Consider the following 22523-nt stretch of genomic DNA (forward strand, 5'->3'; position numbering starts at 1 on the left):
GCGATGACGCTTCACTCTCGTTATCAAAGCGGCAACGATCGTGCATGCATTGACAAGGCCGATCTTCCGTCTGAGCTCAAGTTGAAGTAAATCCCTGCGCGTCTGCGCCATGAGCCGAGACCGAGTCTGATTATTACTGGATTTATTTTGCCGGCCCGTCGAACAGCGGGAGGGATCAGCACTGCGGGAGTTGACAAAACAAACTCGCCGTCTAATAACGTTGGGATGCTGTATCTGCCGGGTAGCTAGCTAGCTCTTCACTACAACATCAGCTAAGTTCGTGGCGCGCATTCCTTTTCAGTTTTTTTATCATTCCAATACAGGCGTAGTCTGCCAAAATCGACTTTCAACCTTTGCGTACCCGATCTGAAGTTCGTTGGCTCATGTCACTTGCCTGCCAGGAACAATTCCTGCTTACAACGCTAGCCGCAATTTGCACCGTGAACAAAGGCGGCGTCCGCTGTTCGAATGCGTACGACCAATGGAATCCGCTGTCCGGTCCAGCCGTGGGATGACCGGCAAAGCTACCTCGCACCGGGACAACTTCAACTTGGCCAGGCAGCGTGGGCCTCCAAAGACACGTAGCAACAGCAATGTACATGTATTGCGCCACCCCACCCTTGCATGCACTACATGTACATTGGAGGCTACCCGCCCTCTTCGGGCCAAACCCAATTGCTTGGCCATCAACGGAAGCTGGAGCCTAGTACTCCAGGACCGACGAGCTCCACCAGAACGATCGCTCACTTCTCAATTTGCTTCCTTCTCGACAAGGCACGGCAGCAAGACGATGACGTTCAAGGCTCGACTGCATCACGCAGTGGCGCTCTTCGGCTGCATCGCGCTGGTCTCCACTCTCGCTTCCTTGGCTCATGCGCAAACCACCGTCTCCGCTGGAGGCTCCGGCGTGCACATCCTGTTCCAAACCGACAAGTGGGTGACGCCCTACATCCACTACAAGGCCGGCACCGGCAGCTGGACCACGTCGCCCGGCGTGGCCATGGCCGCCAGCACCAACTCCGCGTACCCGGCGAAGGACGGCTGGTTCCAGTTCGACGCTGCCTCGGCCACGTCGCTCGAGTTCGTCTTCAATGACGGAGTCGGCATCGTCTGGGACAACAACAACAACGCCAACTACAAGGTCTCGGCGGCCGGCTCCTACTCGGTCGTGAGCAAGGTGTCCGGCTTCAAGACGGGCGATCTCGTTCGCCCGAGTGATGGCACGGGCTACCACATCCTCTTCCAGCCCGTCACGTGGGCCAAGCCTTACATCCACTTCAACGCCGGCAGCGGCTGGACCACCGTGTCCGGGTACGCCATGACGGCCAGCACGTACGCCGGCAAGTTCTCGGCTGCCAACGGCTGGTACCAGTACGATATCTCGTCCACGTCGTCTGTGGAAATCGCCTTCAATGACGGCAACGGAGTATGGGACAGCAACCTCAACGCCAACTACGTGCGCTCATCGCCTGGCGCCTACGCGTTCGTGAACCAGAACACGCAGACGCCCACGTCGGCCCCGTCCGTCCAGGGCTACGTCAATGGGCCCGGGTACGCTGTCACGTCCACCAGCGAGTCGGCCGGTGTGCTCACCATTAACCTGCAGGTGAACTCGGCCGCCACGGCCACCTCGTACGGCTCGGACCTGTCGGCGCTCGTGGTCACGGTCGCCAAGACGGAGAGCGACAGCGTGCGCGTCAAGATCGTGGACAAGAACAACAAGCGCTGGGAGGTGCCCAAGAGCATCTTCACGGCCGGCACGCTGGGGGCCGACAGCACCGCCACGGCCGCCGCAGCGGACCCGCTGTACACCTTCAACTACACGCAGAACCCCTTCACGTTCCAGGTGACGCGCAAGTCGGACGGCTACACGTTGTTCGACTCGTCGGGCATCTCGCTCGTGGTCAAGGACCAGTACCTGCAGGCGTCCACGGTGCTGGGCAGCGACCTGAGCGTCTACGGCATCGGCGAGAGCACGCGCGAGAACTTCAAGATGGCGTCGGGCGACAAGCAAACGCTCTGGGCCCGCGACCAAGGATCCGCGTCCGCCAACGTCAACACGTACGGCTCGCACCCGTTCTTCCTCGGCGTCAACAGCGCCGGCCAGGCCCACGGCGTGCTCCTGCTCAACAGCAACGGCATGGACGTGACCATGGACAGCGGCCACCTCGTGTACCAGACGATCGGCGGCGTGCTCGACTTCAACATCGTGGTGGGCCCCACGCCGGCCAACGTCGTCTCGCAGTACACGAAGCTCATCGGCCGGCCGAAGCTCATGCCGTACTGGTCGTACGGCTTCCACCAGTGCCGATGGGGCTACGGCTCTGTCGACGCGCTGCGCACGGTCGTGAGCAAGTACGCGAGCAACAAGCTGCCGCTGGACGTCATCTGGTCCGACATCGACTACATGAGGAGCTACCACGACTTCACGCTGGACCCGACCAACTTCCCGCAGGCCAAGATGGCCGCCTTCATGGACGAGATCCACGCCGCCGGCCAGAAGTTCGTGCCGATCATCGACCCCGGCATCCCGGACGACACCAACGACTACGCGTACACGAAGGGCCTGTCGATGGATATCTTCATCAAGGACACGAGCGGTAAGCCGTACCTGGGCCAGGTGTGGCCTGGGCCGACGGTGTTCCCCGACTTCTTCCACCCGAACGCCAAGTCTTACTGGGGTGAGCAGATCCAGCTCATGTACAAAAACTTCGCCTTCGATGGCCTCTGGATCGACATGAATGAGCTCGCGAACTTCTGCCCTGGAACGACTTGCGTGCGTCAGTCGGGCGTAACTTGCCCGAACACTGGAAGCATCAATGCCATCACGACGTGTTGCTTGAGCTGCTCGGGTGACGGCAACAAGTACGACAACCCGCCGTTCAAGATCAACAACGTCAACAGCCACGACGCCATCTACAACAAGGGGATCTCCACCAGTGCGTTACAGTACGGCAACATCCGCCAGTACGACGCGCACAACCTGTACGGCATCACCGAATCCATCGTGACCAATTCCGTTCAGGAGGAGCTGGCCAACAAGAGGTCCTTCGTGCTCTCTCGGTCGACGTTCCCCGGCAGCGGTGTCCACGTGGCTCACTGGACCGGTGACAACGCCGCTACTTGGAACGACCTGCGGTGGTCGATCCCCACTATCCTCAAGTTCGGACTCTTCGGCATCCCCATGGTTGGTGCCGACATCTGCGGATTCTCTGGTGCTTCCAACATGGAGCTTTGCGCGCGTTGGACGGCTCTGGGCTCGTTCTACCCGTTCTCGCGTAACCACAACAACCTCGAAGCTCCTTCGCAGGAGACGTACGTGTGGCCTGAGGTGACTACCGTGGGCCAGAAGTTCGTTGGCATGCGCTACCGACTCCTGCCGTACATCTACACGCTCGGATACCACGCGCACGCTGAAGGTCTCCCCATCGCTCGTCCGCTGCTGATGGAGTTCCCGACCGACACTGCCACGTACAGCATCAACTACCAGTTCATGCTGGGCAACGCGTTGCTGGTGACCCCCGTGGTGAACCAGGGAGCGTCGTCCGCGACCGGCTACTACCCGGCCGGTGTCTGGTACAACATCTTCGACTACTCCAAGATCACCAGCACCGGTGGATCTGTGACGACGGCGGTGACTCTGTACGACATGCCGGTGCACATTCGCGGAGGAACCATCTTGGCCATGCACCAGTCGGCTCTCACCAGCACGGCCGCTCGCCTCACCCCGTTCGACATCTTGGTCGCTCTACCGGCCAGTGGCAGCGCCAGCGGAGACCTGTACCTGGACGATGGCGAGACCGTCAGCAACCCGAGCGCCACCATCGTCAAGTTCACCGCCTCGGCCGGTACGTTCACGTCCACGGTGTCGCAGAACGACTATGCGGGTGCTCGCTCGAGTCTGGTGAACAAGGTGATCGTTCTCGGTGTGACGTCGGCGCCCTCGAGCGTGTCGGTCGGCTCCATTTCCAAGTACGACTCGGCCACGCAGCGCCTGGAGATCAGTCTCGCGAATGTGAACCATAGCATCGCCTCGGGCTTCACGATCACGTGGAAGTAAACGGAACTCGTCCGAATCCGCAGGTGCTTCGGGCAGTATCAGTCGTTGCAGCTTTGGCTCCAAAATATCGCTCTTTCGATGAGGTTTAGCTAGCTTTCGAAGTAAACTAATGTTAGGTTGGACATGTCTTATGAAGTTTGCAGGCGTATTCACGTGAACTTGTATTCACCTCCCAACCCGTCCCAGGAATACACCAAAAAGCACAGCAGAACCACTTGGGCATTCATGGGAACATCATCGAAATCGTCGACCAGCTCGTAGATTGGCCACAGCTTGATTGCAAGATCGGGAGGGGTTGGCGTCTGGTCCGTGTTCTGTAGTAGAGCCCCCGCAAACAAGTCGACCCCAGGAATCGTGACGAAATCATCGACTCCATGCCACGGGTTGGCAGGAAACAACTCGTCGGGGGATCGGACGGGAACAAAAGCTGCAGACTTCGTAGTGGTTGGCCCACTTCCCTCGCCGAAACTACAGATCGAGCGGGGCGCTGCCGAAGCTCACCGCGTCGCCAATCACCACCGACTGACCAGGCGCTTCTCGAAGGTAGACGATGGCCACGCACGCAAACGTTCTGTCTTCTTGGCGGCGAAAGAACTTCACCAAGAGCACAGCGCGTAATTCTGGGAGCATGTCGAAGAATCTGCGGCAATGGCTCTGAGCTGCCGGTAGGCTTCGCTGTGGAAATTCAACCTCAACAATCAATCGAGGCTGAATGGGGCTGTCTCCAGCAGTTGAGTGTCTCGGGCGAAGAGCAGTTTCCGGTCGAATCATAACACGGAAGTGACCTCCTGGGAGACCTCCTGGGATCTCTAATTCCATGGTTCCTCCCCCAACAGCTAAGATGCTGCCCGTGTTTCTCGTGTAAACAAGTATTTGGCCAGTTACTTCTGCAGCAGCTTGTGTATGGGCTATTCCTTGGACTTTAGTGATGAAAACGTCAACCAAACTTGGATCTGCTTCAGTGTACCGCGCTTCGAAATACACAAACGGAATGCTGCCGATATTGCTCCGTCGCCATTGCTCCAGAGGCACACGCTGCGCCACGAGCACTTCGACGTCGTGTTCTCCATTCCTAGACGACGTTCATACTCACGGATAGCAGAATCACGCTGGATGCCCGTGACCTGGCCAGTTAGTGGCTCGTATTCTGTCGCCATCTCCAGGAGGATTTTTCAAAAGTACAGGAAGTCAACATTTAGGCACACTCCAATGATGCATTTTGACTGTTGTAGAGAGATATCTCCTGATCAATCGCATGCAGCCCCTGATGATCTCCGCAAGCAGACTCCACAAGCGGATCGAAAACAACCGTGAGCTGGCACCCATCGCCGTTCAGAGCGATGCAATGTAGGTAGGAGGATGGTGTTTGTGTGGCCAGTCGGTTGATGATTTTCCAGCCAAGCGTCATTTCTGACTCAACACCCGGAGGCTGAAGCAAGATTCGCCACGAACTCGCATCAAAGCTGCCAGAGCTCGTAAACGGCAGCATTTCCTCCCCCTCCATGGCCCAAGTGAATGAGCTGGTGTATCTCGAAGCTGTTGTGAAGGAGGCGATGCGCCTAAATCCTGCCGTTCCGTCCAATATCCGAGAAGCTCTTGAAGACGTTGTGCTGTGCGATGGGACTGTCGTAAAGGCCGGCGAGGCTGTGAGCTGGTCTTCGTATTCCATGGGACGGATGCCTCACGTGTGGGGTCCCGATGCGAAGCAGTTTAAGCCGGAGCGGTGGATTGACGCCACAACCGGAAAACTTATGGCTGTGTCGCCCCTCAAGTTTCCCTTGTTCAACGCAGGCCCTCGCGTGTGTCTCGGAACGAAGCTCGCCATGATGGAGATCAAAATCACCACCGCTAGCGTACTCAGCAAGTACAATCTGACCGCTGTTCCGGGACACCAAGTCACCTACAGACTCAGCTTGTCACTCGCTATGAAAGACGGATTCAAAGTCAACGTCAGGAAGGCCACCGCAGCGTCCTTCGACGGAGTTGCCTGAGCTGGACTTACATTTCTTACTCGCTATTGTCGTTGGGGCTTCTGCTAGCTTTGTACTCGATTGTCGCTTCAGCTTGAAGATAGTCGTAGCAATCTAAACTTCGGTGTTGATTCACGCTTCAGCTTATTCCATGCCGGCACATAGCGCACCTCCCACACTGTTGACGCGAGGTAATTCTGCGTATATCGACTTACTCGAACGATGAACGCTGGGAAGTTGCTAGATTCAGCCGACAACAGCTGCTTCAGCAAACTCATGATAGTTTCGTGAAAATGTGATTGTAATTCAGGCGTACCGTCGTGGCCAGGTGGGTCGTTTTCAAGCCACGAGCAGTGTCAAGCTCAACGAAAACGAAAGATTTGGTACGAACAGCTCTGAGTCTCGTAATGGTCCTCCCTACACATTCAGCTCGTCGGAAGCCTGCTGCTGCTTGTAGCCACGGCATCTCTCGTGTTGCTCTACCATCAATTGGGGGATGCGGTCTCGCTTTCGCATACGCCCTGAAGTTATCTCGAAACCGTGAGAGCCCTGCCACAGCTAGAGCCAACGATGATAAGCAGGAGGCCCCGTCACGCCTACTACTTGACCTCCAAGTACATCCACCTTGAAGTATGACCGTCGGATGGAATTATCGATTTCAAACACGTGAGTTTTCGATAGGTACAAGGATCGAGGCCAGTTAGTGCTGCGCGATTTGAACTTCTCCGTCCGTCTTGTTCAAAGGTACCCTGCGCAATTAGCTGGGCCCGCTTGGTCATTTTAGCGACGCTCAACTATGGACAGGCCTGTCAGGTGGAACTTGGACCGCGGGAGATGGCAGGCTCGATGTGCTCGTAGAAGACAACGGCAAGAGCTCCAGCGTTGGTTGAGTGACAGATGCTCTGTATGGTTTGCCCGTTGCTGCGCAAGTCGCGTATCGTGATTTTCGACGAAGTTACCGACGCTGTAGGCCACGCCACAGATCAAGCACTGCAAAGAGTGATCCGCGAGGTGTTCAAAACGTCCACTGCACTGTGCTCATGATCGCGCATCGACTCGACAGAATTCTCGACTCCGACCGCAATTTGGTCGTGGACGACGGCTGCGTGAAGGAGCTAGCAACCCCCGCTGGTCTTGTCCAGAAAGGCAAGGGGTGCTTCTTCGATCTCACGGACGAGGGCGGATACCTTGATCACTTCTCGGGGGAGCACACCGCTGGTCATACCCAACAACAACTTGCGCTGTCCTGACGTCCCTAAACGTTAACTAGCAGAGAAGCAAAATTGACATTTAGTTAGAGCATCTTCACTGCGGCGTACCACCTATTCGCGCAGCAAACGAGATATTCATTGCGGCTGGTATCAAACCTAAATGTATTGAACGCTTTTTCTTCTTCTTTCTGAGCTGGCCTCATCCGCCAAAGCGGTCCGGTAATTCACTTGCTGCTACGCCAAACCAGTGCTCTTGGTCGCCGAGTATAACTTCTTTAGCTCGAAATGCAACTATTTGCCACTCTGCGTTACAGGCACCAAACGTGCCAGCTTGCCGGCCTTGGCAGGATCCTTGGCGGCCTGTTCGAGGTCACTCGGTGACCGGTCTTCTTCAATTTGGACGAAGCCCGCGCGATTCCGGGATTATTTTCCAACGTCTTGAGCGCTCCGTGTCTATTGAGCAATTTCGAAAAGAAGCTGGGATTGTCCATCTTGGTTCCTAACTTCTGGATGGAAGGATCAGGTTAAATACTGTACATGTAGGTTCAATTCGATCGTGTTTGTGCTCTATCATCTTTGCTGACTCCGCCGCACCTTCGAAGAGATCGGTAGTGTCTACAGGCTGTGACGGCTTGAAAAAGGCGACGTACTTCGGCAAATCAGGAAAAGTACCCGCATAAATCTGCAGTTATAGCTAATGAGCAGTAAAATCTACTGTTAGGACTCACAGCTCTTACTAACTACCGTCTTCGTGGCTTCTGCTAGCCTTGCCCTCGATAGTCGCTTCAGCCCGAAGATAATCGTAACAAAATTTAAACTTCGGCGTTAGTTCCCGCTTCAGCTTGTTCCATTGCGGCACATACCGCACCTCCCACATCGTTGGTGGAGAGTAATTCTGCATATCTGGTCGTACTCGAATGCTGAACGCTGGGTAGTCGCTAGATTCAGCCGATAGCAGCAGCTTCAGTAAACTCACGATAGTTTCGTGAAAGCATGACGCAAGGTCAACGACGTTCCAGCCTCGGACGCCCACAGTTACGTCAATTCTGGTGCGTGGCTGATCTGGAGACCGTGAGCGCGTCGCGAGTGACAACAGTGCTCTTTCCGAGAATGCCACACCATTGATCTCAATCGTTTGAAGGTTACAGAGTCCTTCAAGGGCCCCAAACCCGTCCTTCGTGAACGCATTACTAGGGCCAAACCCATGGTGGGCTGAAGATTCGACCAGCGCTAGACGCTCAAGCAACGGACACGCATCGACAATCGTCCGCAAGAACTGATCTTCAAGAAGATCAGCGTCTCCTTGCATGTCTGAGAGTAGGACCTCCAACGACGTCAAGTTCGGGCAGGCGCGAAGCACGGCAGAAAATGAATTTGACGGGGACAACGGCTCGACGTGATGTCGCTCTTGGAGAACGTAGTCGCGCCTCCAAAGTGCACAATTTCCGGGCAACACTAAGGACCTCAACTCCAGCTTAGGATAAAGCCCGAACACATTAAACACTTCACTGCTGCAGGGTAAACTGCACCAGTTGAGTGCCGTCAAGTGGCTGCAACCTTGGCAGAACGCCTCCCAGCTCTGGAGGGCCGAGTTTCGCATGTCGACACTCGTAAGGCGCCTTCGTCTGGAAAATGCGGCAAGGCGTAGGCCTTCGATGTGCTGTAAATTTGGGCAATGGTCCCCGATCGCTGCAGCCGTGGCATCGACGTTTTCATTCGGAAATAAAGACGGAAGCTCGAGTTTCTTCAAGCCACCTCGCTTGCCCAGCCGTGATCGTGACGAAGTATCTAAAGCAGCCAAAACAGCATGGAATGCTTCCAGTACATTATGGACAGATCGTCGACGGTGCATCAGATGCGCCTGCTGTGGCATCACCAGCTCTTCCAGATTGACACAGTGCTCGCCAACAGCGCTCATGATGCCTGGGAGATGGTCGGATTCCAGAGGAACGCCAGATAAATCCAAGCGAACAAGGTACTTGCAATTCGAGAAGACATTCCTCCAATACTGCAGTACGTCTTCGCCACATATGTCGTCGACGTCATAGACAGTCACATCGTGTGGGTCGTTCAGCCAAAGCTCTACTCGTCGTCGTGGGTGCCTCCCAGCCGTCACCTCTTGCAGCAGCCTTTTCAATTCGTTGTCAACGTGTTTTGCTTTACGTTGCACCTGTAATTTCTTCCTGTTTTGTAGCATCAACTCGTGCGATTCTTCTCCCTCCTCCGATGGGCGTCGAGAAAGTCGATTCGTTGCGGAATTCGACGCACACGTGAAAGCGGACAAAAGTTCTCGCACGAACTGGAAAATGCCCCCAGGGGCCGCGTCATTGGCTGCAGCCGTAGACTTAAGTGCTTCGTCGGTCGTGGTGTCTTTGCATTCGTCTTGTTCATTGTTGATGTCAGGATCTTGCTGGAAGTCGAACACCAGGATCGAATCGCGGAAATGACCTTCGACCGCTTGAAGTGCAGACGCCCAGGACGTGGATACAGCTGCGAGGTCGTGGATGCCCCGACGATAAACCACGCGTCTCTTATTTGACAGCAATTGGGTAGCAACGTCTACGTGCAGGAAGCTCAAGACGTTGAGCAGCGCCGACTCCGGCAGGTCATCCAAGCGCATCGCTATTGTCGTCTCCGAATGACATGGCTACAATTTTGCAATTTCCGATGTTGTGATTAGTAGATTGGTAGTTGTGTGTGCTACGTAATGTAGCCATTTTCTGGGTGGTGGAGCAGCCAAGCGGCACAACGTCAACAGGGTCAAGCAAGTGCACGTGATACATTCACTCACTACCTATCACCTTGGCGCTACGACAGCTGCAGCACCATGTCGAGCAGCTACAAGCAGAAGAAGTTGAAGACGCTGGCGACGCGCAAGAAGACGCGCAAACGCCGCATGGAGGAGGGCATGACGTTCGAGGACGACTCGGGCCGACTGTTCCAGCCGCCGAGCACGCGCGACCCGCGCTGGAAGAAGCCGTCGATCGAGGCGGTGGTGTCCGGCATCTCCAAGAGCAAGCGGCAGAAGAAGGCGGAGAAGAAGCGACGAAAGCTCGCTGCCAATCAGGAACAAAATGCAGGCGAAAACGATGACGACGAGATTGAGGTCGTCCAACGGGGAGACGCCAGCAGCGATGACGACGGACCGGAGGAGGAGCAGGACGACGAGGAATCGGCAACTGGAGACGACAACGACGCTCTGTTCGATCTGCCGAAGACGCCTCTGCGACTGTGCAAGTCGCTGGACGACGTGGTGGCCAAAGCAGCAGCGAAGCACGCGGAGATCCGGCGCAAGGACGGCAGACAGAAGATCAAGGTGCTGCTGCTCGTGGACGCGCGCTCGATTTTCAAGCTCATGAAGAAGAACATGAACATCCGCCCCGAGATGGTGAAGCCCAAGAGCCGACTGGGCGTGGGCTCGGCCAAGAAGCCGGAGCTCGCGTACAAGAACACGGGGCTGGTGAAGACGCCGCTGGACCGCTTCAAGGACGTCAACAAGGCGGTGCTCACGGGCTACAAGAGCGGCAAGCTGTCGACCATCCTGGCCGAGGACCTGTCGTTCTACCCGTACACCGAGTTCAAGGTGCAGCACGTGATCTTCGTGGCCAAGCAGGCGGCGTCGGCTATCAACCTGGACCGCAACCTGCTGCGCAACGTGAAGCTGCACTCGTTCGTCATCGACGACGAGAGCACGTCGGGCATCTCTGAAGACGACCTCAAGGCGCTCCACGCCGCGTTCGACGTCACGAGCGCGTAGGCGTACACCAGTACACAAGCTTCTCGGTGGTTCATTATTGGCAGCAGTAATAGAGGAGGCGCAGTTTTGCTAGCGGATCGATGCTGCCTACTCAGAGTCTACCGAGCCCTTGCTCGACGCGCGCCATGTTACCCACCACGTCACAGGGGACTTGTCCCCGTTTTTGGTGCTTCGATTTTTTTGACTTGACTTCAGTATGGCGACCTGATTTACGCGCGTGGTCCACACCAGCAACGGCCGATCCAAAAGCGGTAGCCAAGAGAAGATCCCATTGAAGCACTTGCCGGCCCGCTGCCCAAGCCGTCGCTAGCCGTCTCTTCCTCCGCAGCTTCAGCTTCAGCCATGGCCGACGTGGGCATCCCGCCAATCAATGGCGCAGATCCCGTCCCCGTCCCCGTTGACGCCCCCACCGCCGCGCCCGAGGTGTGGTCCGACCACCTCAACTCGACCGACTACTCGCTGCTGCTGGGGCTGCCGCTGGGCTCGCTGCTGGCCATTCTGTTCGTGCTGCGCGTGCTGTGGCGCCCCAAGGCGGGGCCCAAGTTCCGGCTGCCCAAGCAGGTGCCGACCTACGGCAGCGTGGCGCTGGACGACGACAGCTACGACTACGACGGCGACTCGAACGACCTCATCTACGCCGGCCAGGTGGCGGGCCGCTACGACACGCGCTGGACGCGCACCTTCGACTTCGTGTTCCTCGTGGGCATGCTGCTCTTCGCGGCGGCGCTCGCGGGGCTCACGACGCTGCTGCAGCCCGAGCTCTGGGACAACACGAGCTTCTGGTTCTTCCTGCTGCCCAAGGTGCTCATCATGATGGGCGTGTCGACGCTCGGCGGCATCATCTGCCGCTTCTTCTGCATCGTGGACGACGCCGGCTACGTCATCACCGAGCGCAGCTCCGTCTTCAAGGTCAACTACACGCGCAAGTTCCAGCTGCTGGCGGCCTACCTGGTGCCGCTGCTCGTCAAGCCCGACGAGGAGTCGTGCCCCGTGTGCAATGGGCCGCTGGCGCTCGCCTGGGGGGACTTTGTCACGCTCTTCTGCTTCCTGCTGCTCATTAAGCCCATCCGCGAGCGCTCGACGCTCTTCATGCTGCAGTTCAACTCGCTCGACCGACCAGAGGACCGACCGCACACGCTCAAGTGGATCGTGGCGGGCAACGTCTTCCCCGGTTTGTTCGTGCTGCTCTTCTTCCGCTGGCTGTTCGCACGGACGACGCAGTCCGACCTCGTCTTCATCCTCGTGTTCGTGACGAGCATCGGCGACGGACTGGCAGAGCCCATAGGCATCGCGTTCGGCAAGCACAAGTACTCGACCAGCACGTGCTGCTCCAAGCGCAAGTACACGCGCAGTTTCGAGGGCTCGGCGTGCGTCTTCCTGTCGGGCATCGTGTTCCCAGCGCTGCAGTACGCCGACTTCGAGACGCCCATGCAGCTGTGGCTTACGATGATCATCTTGCCGTTCGTGGTGGCCTACGCAGAGGCAACAGCGCCCCACACCATGGACGCGCCGGTACTGATGGCAGCCACGGGGCTTGTGCTCTACACCATCATCCACATCTTTTGAAGTGAGCAAACCTACCTACCTACCTACCTACCTACCTACACGTGCAGCCCTCTGAGATCAATAGCTAGCAACCCAGGAAATTCACGATGAACAGAGCTGGCGATTTATTAACTTGGTGCTCTACTCTTCATAAATGACGTACCCTTGAGGCGGAGCAGGCTGCGACGGCGCGTGTTCCTTTGGAGGTGGAGGCGCGAACGTCTTCTTGCCCTCGGAGAACTTGGCCAGCGCAGCCATGTGGTCGTCCGTGAACGGGTCGGCAGCCGAGGCGTCCGCCTGCAGCCACGGGTGCTGTAGCGCCATTGCAGCAGGCGGACGCTCCCTCGGATTTAGCACTAGCAAGTACTCGATGAACTTCTTGGCCTGATGTGACACCTTGGACTCGAGCTCCTTGGGGTACTCGAATTCGCCCTTGACGATCTTGTCTTCCACCTGCGAGAGGAACCGCGCGTCGAACGGGAACTGCCCAAACAGCAAGACGTACGTGACGACACCCAGCGACCAGAGATCAATCGCCCAGCCGTAGTAGCTGTGTTTGTGGAACATCTCCGGCGCCATGTAGTGCGGTGTGCCGTTCATACCCGACATCTCGTTGCCGCCCACGGTGCCCATGTGAGCCAGTCCGAAGTCAATGAGCAGCACACCGTCCTGCAGGTCCTTGGTCTTGCACAGAATGTTCTCCACCTTCACGTCGCGGTGCGTGATACCGTTCAGGTGCAGGTAGGCCAGCACGCTCAGCAATTGTCGGACGATCTCCGCCACGTCGCACTCGCGTACGCGCGGAGCTCCTGGCCGGCAGATCGCGTCCATGACCTCTCCACCCGTGGCCTTGTCCGTCACGATGGCGAACTTGTCGTCGTCCTGGAACACCTTGCGCAGCCGCAGCACGCCCGGGTGCTTAACTCTGGCGAGGATGGCCAGCTCGGACTCCAGCGCCTCTACGCGGTTGGGCGTGGACAGATACTCCTGGCGCACGAACTTGACGGCCACGTCCTCGTCGCACTCGCGCTCTTCGCGTTCCCGCTGCTGCTCCTCCGCCAGCGTCTTGGCGCGGCTGCGGTAGTGCGGGCGCTTCCTCTTGGCGACGAACACCTGGCCGGTCTTGCCCTCGCCGAGCTGGTACAGCACGTCGTACGAGTCCTCGAACGTGGGCTCTTTCTTGTCATGGTGACCAAGCGCCAGCATGCCCGACGCGGTCATGCGGCCGTCCTCGACGCCGTCGTCGCGCGCGCCGCGGCGGCTGAAGCAGCTGAAACAGCACAACATTGGTGGTGCGAGCGGGACTGTGGCTATCTATGTGTGACGAGTATCGAGCTTTTCGATGGGGCGGGCAGCTCTTGACAGCCTGCACGCGGCGTCGTGCTGAACGGGAGTGCGTGGCGGAATGGCCGCTTCGTGCAGACGACGAAAAAGCCAGATAATTTGACAATACGGAATGCTACGCGAAATATTCGACATGCATGAAATGTGACAGTACTGTACGCACCTGGGACTTCAACGGCAGAAAGCAAGAGACAGAAGGCACGTGGCGGGAGAGCCCCGCTTAGCCATGTTCCAAACTGACATGCGAGCACATGCTCCGTTGTCCAGTGACATTGCCAGCATTTGTGATCGCTGTAGCAGAACTGCAGCTGGTGTCGTCGCTACGCGCTGCTTGTCTACAAGTCCGCCAAGCCTTTTTGCGTTTGGTTATCGTGAGTCGCACGTTGGGAAGGCTTTTAAGCCTTGTTAAAACAAGCCAGCGCACTGCGCTGCACAGCGGGAACCACGAGCTGTGCGGGCGTCAATTCACTGACGCAAGCGATCGAGGTTGGGAAGTGATAGGATCGGGTCGAGTGTTTGAGACGGCCACACGGTGCATTCGGGGTAAAAGTTACGAGGAGCATGCCCCCCAAAAATGGGGGAATCCCGAGAAATTAAAGAAATTTATCACGTGTTTTAGCCTTTCGGCTAATGAGCTCTCGCCGAAGCATTTCTCCTTACCCCTTTGCTTACATGCAGCCCTTACTTACATCTAGCATTTTCACTAACAATTGTGACCGGTATTCCCGCCAAAGTGGATAGCTTGCAGCAACACCTTACACAAGGCTTGTTTTTTTTTAAGGTTTTGTACGCCACATAAATTTTCGTTTCCAGCTTCAGTCTCTTTCGAGCCGCGTCGGACCAGCATGAGGAGCTGCTTCGAGACGGCCATGATGCTGACCGTGACGGGGGTCACCAACTTCTGCATGTTCCCCGCCATCTATAGCCTCTACAGTCGGCAGTTCGTCTTCGAGGTGCAGTGCATTGAAATGCCATCAGCTGGGCTGCTCTTGGGCTGGCACAACGGATCCGATCTAACGCGTGTCATGTTTGCGCAGGCGTTCATCGGCATGTTTACCATGACCACCAGCTTCATGTATCACGTGTGCGACAGCATCGACGGCCCGCTGTGGCTCACGGAAGGGCAGTGGCACAGACTCGACAACATCGGCTCCATCATGAGCTTCATCATGTGGGGGATCCACCTCATGGACCTGCGTCACCCGGTGCTGGAGCGGTATGTGCAGTACTTCTTCCTGGGCATGGTGCTGGTCTTCCAGGAGAAAAATCCGTGGGACGAGTGGAACTCGGTCATCCCCGTAGTCAGCAGCTTCCTGCTGCTGCTGGTGTCGTTCGCGGTGAGGAGGCGCGTGCCCCGATACGACTATCAGCCGTTCCGACGCGGATTGCTGCTGCTGGTGTGCGGTGTTGGGTGCTTCGTGCGCGGCCTGGACGACGACACGGACCCGTTCCGCTTTTTCCACGGCTGCTGGCACAGCTTCGTGGGGGCGGCGGCGTACTACAATTTCAAGGTGCTGCCCGACCGAGAAGACAGGAGAAGCTCGCACTTGCCCATCAAGAGGCAAGACTAAATGAGCGATGAAGAAGCAAAGCGAATAGAGTCCAAATACAGGACGTTGGTGTAAGCTGCTGGTCACGATGAAAGCCGCGAAAATTTATTGTGCTCGTTTCGGCGAGAATAGATGATAGTTTGAAGTACACTGTACAACCGTCGAGTTTGTAGCCTGCCGAAATGAAGAGTGCATGTAATACATGCAACGAGCATCGAGCACAACTTTGGCAAGCATTGGCAGCATGAAGACAGGCAGGCAGGCAAGCCGATAGTCTACGTTGATGATGCGACGGAACGCCCGCTCAACTCGACAACACCCGCAATCGGAGGAAAACGACACCACGGCAAACTTTGCCGTTGACCACGGTGAGATCGCGTGGTCCGAGAGGCCGAGCTCTACTCCAAAGTATCCTACATGTATACGTATCTTGGTTGCTCACGTCGCAGTAACATCACTTGCCAGAACAACTTCGAGTTAAATTAAATGGACACACATGGATACACTCACCTGTCTGTCTGCATTATGCACCCATTTTGACCAATCACATGTCCGTCGCCACACCCCCTCCGGCCGGCATGGGCAGCTACGGCTCAATCCCGCAAGTGGACGGCGCCGAGGACAAGCCAGACCTCGAGGAACAGCAGCAGCACAAGACGCTCGCCATGAGCCTCGCCAACCGCGTGTACGCCTACGACCTGACGTGGTCCACCAAGCTCTACCAGCGCTTCGGCCGCGACCCGACGCCGCGTCTGTGCTGGGAGATTTTCTCGCACTCGGGCGATGGCTTCCTGTGGATTCTGACCATCCCGCCGCTCATGGGGCTGCTCTGGGCGGCCGGCCTCATCGGCCCCTTCGAGCCGGCCACCAAAATGCTGCTGTCGGCGCTCTTCACCGTCATGACGGTCGACATCATCGCCATCATGCTGCTCAAGATGGTGTTTCACCGCCAGCGGCCGCCCTTCCACGAGGCGGACATGCGCTTCGTGGGGCCGGACCAGCACTCGTTCCCGTCCGGCCACTCGACGCGCGTGTGGGCCATGGTGGCCATGCTCGTCTACCTCGCCGAGACGCACCCGTGGATTCTCCGCGAGTTCTTCTACGGCCTGGCGCCGGCCGCACTGGTCGCCGTGTCCATCGTCTGGGCGCTGGTCATCAACTTCTCGCGCGTGGCGCTCGGCCGCCACTACCCGACGGACGTGCTGGCCGGCACACTCATCGGCTTCTTCGTGTTCTGGCCCATTTCGCTCTTCTTCATCCACCACTACGGCATGCTGGACGCGCCGCCCCCGCCGTACTAAGCTAGGGACTGTAGATGGGGGAGGCGAGAGCACGCAGCTAGAGACCGTTCCAGCCTCAGTTGTAGTGCTGCAGGGCTATCTGGAATGATTCAACAAGATGTAACCTTGCCTCTCGTCGTTGGTGTTAATGTGTCGGGGCGTGGCGTCCTTCTGGCGCTGACAAGCACGTGGCGCCGTCCATCTCAGACATTTACAGTTACTGCGTATCCCCCTCTTAAGTGTATCCATCGCTACTATTTATATATCTTACTTGAACTAAATATCGCAATCGCTGCGTTTGATTGGGTATGGACGCTTTCTACCACAGGCTCTGCGATAAGTGATACTCTGTGAGCCGATTCTGAAGGAGAAGAGCTGCCGCGCTCCATTTTCGCGTGTCAAATTCGACTCGACGGCTCTTGTCGAGGGGCATTGGGCCTTTTTCTAGGTTGGAGCTCCCATCTGGCCTCCAGCGCCTATAGCCCTGCGCGCCCTCGAGTTTCTCATCGAGCCACATTACTCACCAAGTCGGCGTTCTCAAGCTTGCAGTCGCTGGACGTCCTCGCGTCGACGCCCTCAGCTCCATTTTCAGCCTCTCTTCAGCCTGGAGAGACCAGACTCTAGGACGCGCCTTCCAGGGTGCTTCCCCCAATATAGCTGCTGCAGGCAGGATCCACACGGACGAGCGAGCTGTATCATAGTCACAGTTCAATTCAGATTGCGCGGCGTTCGATGAGCGCAGCCATTGGCTTCGGCGAATACGAGGCATTGCTGCCCTGCGACGGAGTCAACGCGGCGCTAACGTTTAGCCGCGAGTTCTTCAGTCGCGAGTATGTCGTCCAACGTGTGACGAGAGAGGCGTTGGCCGTTGCACTGGAAACGGACGAGAAACGGTGGCGCGGACTGTCGAGGATCAATTCGGGGCACGCCGTGGTCAGCATTGACGGCGTGCCAGCGCGCGGCTTGCCGTCACGCCAATTCGCTGAGCTCTGGTATCCGCCGGTAACTCCAGAGACGTCGGATGCGGTGGATCGACGGTACCGCCGCGTTCGTTTCCGTGATCGCAAACGCGCGGAGCTCGAGGTGGAGATGCAGAAGGACTGGGCGGGCGCGGGACCCATGCGCTTCACACCGCTGCAAGATGACGCAGAGCTGCAGACCAAGCTGCGTGAGGCGCACACGCTGATCTGGGAGCATGAGCTCTCCCGGGCTCATGCGGTCCTTCGGTCGTTGCCGGTTGGTAGTGACCCGATGGTGTGTTTGGTGGCGGTGGAGCTGGAGGTAGTGCGCGTACTGGTGTCGAAGGATGCGTTGTATGCCAAGCAGGCCCAGCGCGCAGCAAGCCAGGCTGTCGCGTGGCTTGAGAGCATGACGGAGTTGTCGTCGCTCTCGTACTCGACCAGAAAGCAGACGCAACTCGCTCTGGCGGAAGCTCTCTTTCTCTCGGCTCTGCTGCGTCTTGGTGGCGATCAACGGCTTGCTGCGATCGCCGCAGCAAGACGTTGCGCTGCTATATACGTGGAGCTGGAAGAGAAGTTCTTCACAAGTCGCGATTCAACGAAGAGAGACCGGTTGTTGATGCCCGAGAGCGAACTGCAAGTGTTTCAGAAGAGGGTCCGTTTTGGAATGGGTATACTTCATGTCGGCGGAGCTCTGGCGCTGCAGAGTGCGCTGGACTGGATTGGCACGTTGGTTAAAGGAGCGTGCGATATCAAGAACGGCCTCGAGTATTTGCTGGACTGCGGCAAGATTAATGAAGGCAGCGAGAGCCATCTCCAGGCCAACTGGGCCGCCTTGGCTCTCATGTACAGCTCGGGTGCGCTTCGGCTCGTTCGACAACGAAGCGAGCAAGAGATTGGTGACTGCCTTACTAAAGAGATTGGTGCCTGTCAGCAATCCACACTCCAGCGACATCCGAAGGCGCTCGTATTCCTCTGGAGCCAAGCAAACGCCACAAACTTCGTCGGTCACCGGTTCAAGCAGCTCGAAGTTGAACTATCACGGGTCTCCGAACTCGAGGAGAGAGTTCACCTTGTGCGGTTTGATCTTGGATATCGACACTTTCTAGCCCGTGAGTTTGGTCGCTCTTCAGCACAGTTCATGCCTATCTGCAAGTGCACCAGCGCGCCGGCAAAACTGCGTGGACTCAGCAGTGTCTTCGTCGCGGTAGGCTACCTTCTGACGAGCGAGGTTGATGCCAAGCTATTGAGCTCGGTGCGGCTGTTGTTGCGGTCCGCCCGAAGATTCTTGACACTTCGGTTGGAGGACAACCCGGAAGACTTCGAAGCTGGATCGTTGTACGAGCGAATTGGGGCATATTTGGATGGCGGTGACGAGTATTTGCAGCTTCTACCGTCGGAAATCCTGTACGTCTACTGCCAGTCCACCAAGACGATCATGGTGGGATCTACGCTGGAAACGTGCCAGCCCCAACACCATCTTGCAGCACTTGAGAAGATAACCCAGTTGTCGAAACTTGCGAGAGCCGATGGAAACCAATCCAACCACGAAGCAGAGCTGTGTCTCCTTCGTGCCATCATACGCTTCAACCTACGAGAATTTGACGCCTGTGAAAGAGAGCTCAAGACGATATGGAGTGAGCTCCTCCCGCAAGGCAGTCGCCCTAGAACAGACTCCGCGCTCAGTCGGCTCCTCAGCCAGCGGACTCCATGCCCACCTCCAGCGTTTGTCGCTCTGGTTGCATGGTTCTACCAGCTCAGACTGCTGCTCGAGCGCAGGTGTTCCAGATCGACACTTTCATCCATTGATCCAAACTCGGTGTCATCACCGAAGTGCAGCAAGATGGACACCGCGACACAAGAGACTGCTCCTAGCTTTGCAGGCGCTGTCCAACAATCCCCGTATCCATATCACCACATCTACAGCGGCAAGCTGCAGGCGCTTAACAAACTGGTCACGCGTCTGGCAACTGAAAAGATCGACAACAACTCGAGCTGCAGTAGCCCAACCACATGCAACACACAGCACTGACAAGCAAACATCATTATTTATTGCTTCAATACATGCACTGATCGATCCACGCATACAACTTGTGGATACATAAATGCTTACAGCAAGTAGACCTTGGTCAGATAGATTAGGCGGCGTGTGTGTCCGCGACCTCGTCGTCCTCGTCAGCATTCGTGCCGCGGCGAGATTTGGTCTTCTTCCACGCGAAACGCGTCGGGAAGGCCGGCTTGGACACGGTCGGGGCGGTGAAGCGACCGAACCGAGACTTGCTCTTGGGCGCTTGCTGGGCTGGCGGCGAATACAGGAACGTGTCCTCAATTTCTTCCTCGAACGACTTCGTGCTGCTTGTGTTGCTGGCAGGGAGCGAGATCTTCCGCGTGAGCATACCAGCAACCGAGCTCAAGCCGACAACAGACGGCAGAGTGCTGGAGCGAGCCTTGCTTGAGTCCGCGTTCTTGTCCTCGTCCTCCAGAGACGACGTAGGAGAGCTTGAAGGCTTGCTCGAACGACGGCTTGAAAGCGCACTAAGGACACTAGCGGCGCGCCAGCGGCTACCGCTCTTCTTGCGGGTAGCTGGCTCTTCTTCGTCCTTCGCTTGGTCCTTCTCAACGTCGCTGGTACGCTGGCCAGACACGGGCGAGTCGCTGCTGAACGAGCTAGCGCGATCACTGTCCGTGTCAAAGTACTTCGGGCCGTCACGGGTTTCGATGTCACTGAGACTGCGCTCGTCGAAGTCAGACTTGGACGGCACGTCAGCGTACGAGTCTCCACGCGATCGGAATGCATCGTCGTACGAGTCGTCGCGCGCCCGGAACACGTCGGCGTAGGAATCGTTGCGAGAGCGCGTGTCGTCAGCGTACGAGTCACCACGAGAGCGAGTTTCATCGGCGTACGAGTCCTCGCGCGACCGGAACGGATCGACAAACGATTCGTCACGAGGGCGGGACACACCGCTGAGCGAACTCGATGCCAGACTGCCTCGAGGCGTGTCCGAGTTGAAGGACGGCTCCTGGAAGAATGACCCAGAGCGAACCGATGAGGGTCTGTCGAAATCGGAAATGCTACTAGGACGCTCGCTATCGATGTCCTCAGCAGCAGCTTCCTTTACAGGCGACGGCGAAGCAACGGGGGCAGCTGCATCAGAAGAAAGCGTAGACTCGAAAGACGAGTTGTTGTTCTCGCTTGACCAGTGGCGGTTCTCCTCAACACCCGAGCTTTCCGCTGAGTGTTCAATCGGCTTGTGCTCTTCCATCGCATCGACAAAACTGTCGCTGCTCGCATCGCTCTTATCGTCATCGAATGCCGAGTGCTCTTCAGGCATCGAAAACTCCGGCGCCATGTTCACGCTGTTGGTCGACACCCGAGGGGTGGAATCAAGGGGTGAAGGGCCTTGGTCACTATCGGTGTCAGGAACCACATCGGCATGCTCCGATTCCAAAACCACCGCTTGAGTGGAGACTGTCTCTCCATAAGCAGGTGGGGCGCCAACAAAACTCGGCGCGTCTTCAAACTCGGAGTCATCGTCGCTGTCGTCGTCGCTGGAAAGGTTCGAGAAGCGCCCAGTCTGGCTCAACATCTGAAGCTCAGCGATAGTAGGTTGACGTCGGATCTGTGGCTTCTCTAGGCCGTCATCTTGACGAGATGTGTCTGCTTCCGCTGACTGTCGCTGCTCGCGCAGCGCCTCCACCTTTCGAGCAGCGGCAAAGGATCGCCATTGGCACTGAAGGCGCACAGCCATAACATTCTCCTTCTCATGCAAAGCTTCAGCTCGTAACGATGCAACCTTGACGCGGGCTAGTACACCACGCCACCTGCTTTGAATTCTCACCGCAGTCAAATTCTCGATGCGAGAAAGCTGGGTCTGGACATCAGCAATAGCGGCAGACCGCATTGAAGCCACCTCAGACCGGGCTACAGAACCCCGCCAGTGGCTCTGGATCTTCGTCGCCATGGCGCTCTCGGCCTCCGCCTGACGGGCCAGCTCCTCCTGACGAGCAAGCTCCTCTTGTTCGCGAGCGAGCTCTTCCTGGCGAGCAGCTTCCTCCGCAGCGGCAGCAGCAGCCTCTGCCTCCGCAGCAGCCCTAGCAGCTTCAGCCTCGGCAGCAACGCGAGCAGCTTCGGCCTCCGCCTCGGCCTGAGCAGCAGCCTCCGCGGCAGCACGAGAAGCTTCAGCTTCAGCCTCAGCCTCGGCCTGGGCAGCAGCCTCCGCCTCCGCAACGGCCTTAGCAGCCTCGGCCTCGGCCACCTCGGTACGCAGCACAGCCACCTCGGACCGGGCTACAGAACCCCGCCAGTGGCTCTGGATCTTCGTCGCCATGGCGCTCTCGGCCTCCGCCTGACGGGCCAGCTCCTCCTGACGAGCAAGCTCCTCTTGTTCGCGAGCGAGCTCTTCCTGGCGAGCAGCTTCCTCCGCAGCGGCAGCAGCAGCCTCTGCCTCCGCAGCAGCCCTAGCAGCTTCAGCCTCGGCAGCAACGCGAGCAGCTTCGGCCTCCGCCTCGGCCTGAGCAGCAGCCTCCGCGGCAGCACGAGCAGCTTCAGCTTCAGCCTCAGCCTCGGCCTGGGCAGCAGCCTCCGCCTCCGCAACGGCCTTAGCAGCCTCGGCCTCGGCCACCTCGGTACGCAGCACAGCCACCTCGGACCGGGCTACAGAACCCCGCCAGTGGCTCTGGATCTTCGTCGCCATGGCGCTCTCGGCCTCCGCCTGACGGGCCAGCTCTTCCTGGCGAGCAAGCTCCTCTTGTTCGCGAGCGAGCTCTTCCTGGCGAGCAGCTTCCTCCGCAGCGGCAGCAGCAGCCTCTGCCTCCGCAGCAGCCCTAGCAGCTTCAGCCTCAGCAGC

General features: G+C 57.6%; 8 protein-coding genes across 8 annotated transcripts; 5 read left to right on the forward strand and 3 right to left on the reverse strand.

Annotated features, from left to right (window-relative positions):
• Positions 1-823: 823 nt before the first annotated feature.
• PHYSODRAFT_545197 (hypothetical protein) lies at positions 824-3322 on the forward strand (the record flags this gene model as incomplete). Its single annotated transcript, XM_009528460.1, has 2 exons — positions 824-1204; positions 1265-3322. Coding segments are annotated over exons 1-2 (2262 nt in total), but the record flags the coding sequence as incomplete, so codon positions are not given.
• Positions 3323-3361: 39 nt separating this feature from the next.
• On the forward strand, positions 3362-4060 carry PHYSODRAFT_560237 (hypothetical protein; the record flags this gene model as incomplete). Its single annotated transcript, XM_009528461.1, has 1 exon — positions 3362-4060. The coding sequence occupies one exon, from the start codon at positions 3362-3364 to the stop codon at positions 4058-4060; it is 699 nt and encodes a 232-aa protein (XP_009526756.1).
• A 1502-nt stretch (positions 4061-5562) lies between these two features.
• Positions 5563-6051, forward strand: PHYSODRAFT_504330 (hypothetical protein; the record flags this gene model as incomplete). Its single annotated transcript, XM_009528462.1, has 1 exon — positions 5563-6051. The coding sequence occupies one exon, from the start codon at positions 5563-5565 to the stop codon at positions 6049-6051; it is 489 nt and encodes a 162-aa protein (XP_009526757.1).
• Positions 6052-8987: 2936 nt separating this feature from the next.
• PHYSODRAFT_331631 (hypothetical protein) lies at positions 8988-9861 on the reverse strand (the record flags this gene model as incomplete). Its single annotated transcript, XM_009528463.1, has 2 exons — positions 8988-9029; positions 9118-9861. 2 exons carry the CDS (start codon positions 9859-9861, stop codon positions 8988-8990), a joined length of 786 nt encoding a protein of 261 aa, XP_009526758.1.
• A 207-nt stretch (positions 9862-10068) lies between these two features.
• Positions 10069-10998, forward strand: PHYSODRAFT_500175 (hypothetical protein; the record flags this gene model as incomplete). The annotated part of the gene is made up of 1 exon (XM_009528464.1): positions 10069-10998. The coding sequence occupies one exon, from the start codon at positions 10069-10071 to the stop codon at positions 10996-10998; it is 930 nt and encodes a 309-aa protein (XP_009526759.1).
• Positions 10999-12471: 1473 nt separating this feature from the next.
• PHYSODRAFT_354604 (hypothetical protein) lies at positions 12472-16707 on the reverse strand. Its single transcript, XM_009528465.1, has one exon. The coding sequence runs from the start codon at positions 13828-13830 to the stop codon at positions 12685-12687; it is 1146 nt and encodes a 381-aa protein (XP_009526760.1). The 5' UTR covers positions 13831-16707; the 3' UTR covers positions 12472-12684.
• A 742-nt stretch (positions 16708-17449) lies between these two features.
• PHYSODRAFT_503975 (hypothetical protein) lies at positions 17450-19708 on the forward strand (the record flags this gene model as incomplete). The annotated part of the gene is made up of 3 exons (XM_009528466.1): positions 17450-19286; positions 19332-19497; positions 19552-19708. 3 exons carry the CDS (start codon positions 17450-17452, stop codon positions 19706-19708), a joined length of 2160 nt encoding a protein of 719 aa, XP_009526761.1.
• A 106-nt stretch (positions 19709-19814) lies between these two features.
• Positions 19815-20939, reverse strand: PHYSODRAFT_504502 (hypothetical protein; the record flags this gene model as incomplete). Its single annotated transcript, XM_009528467.1, has 1 exon — positions 19815-20939. The coding sequence occupies one exon, from the start codon at positions 20937-20939 to the stop codon at positions 19815-19817; it is 1125 nt and encodes a 374-aa protein (XP_009526762.1).
• Between the last annotated feature and the right edge of the window lie 1584 nt (positions 20940-22523).

The sequence above is a fragment of the Phytophthora sojae genome (assembly GCF_000149755.1).
Source record: "Phytophthora sojae unplaced genomic scaffold PHYSOscaffold_4, whole genome shotgun sequence".
In the NCBI taxonomy this organism is placed as follows: domain Eukaryota; phylum Oomycota; class Peronosporomycetes; order Peronosporales; family Peronosporaceae; genus Phytophthora; species Phytophthora sojae.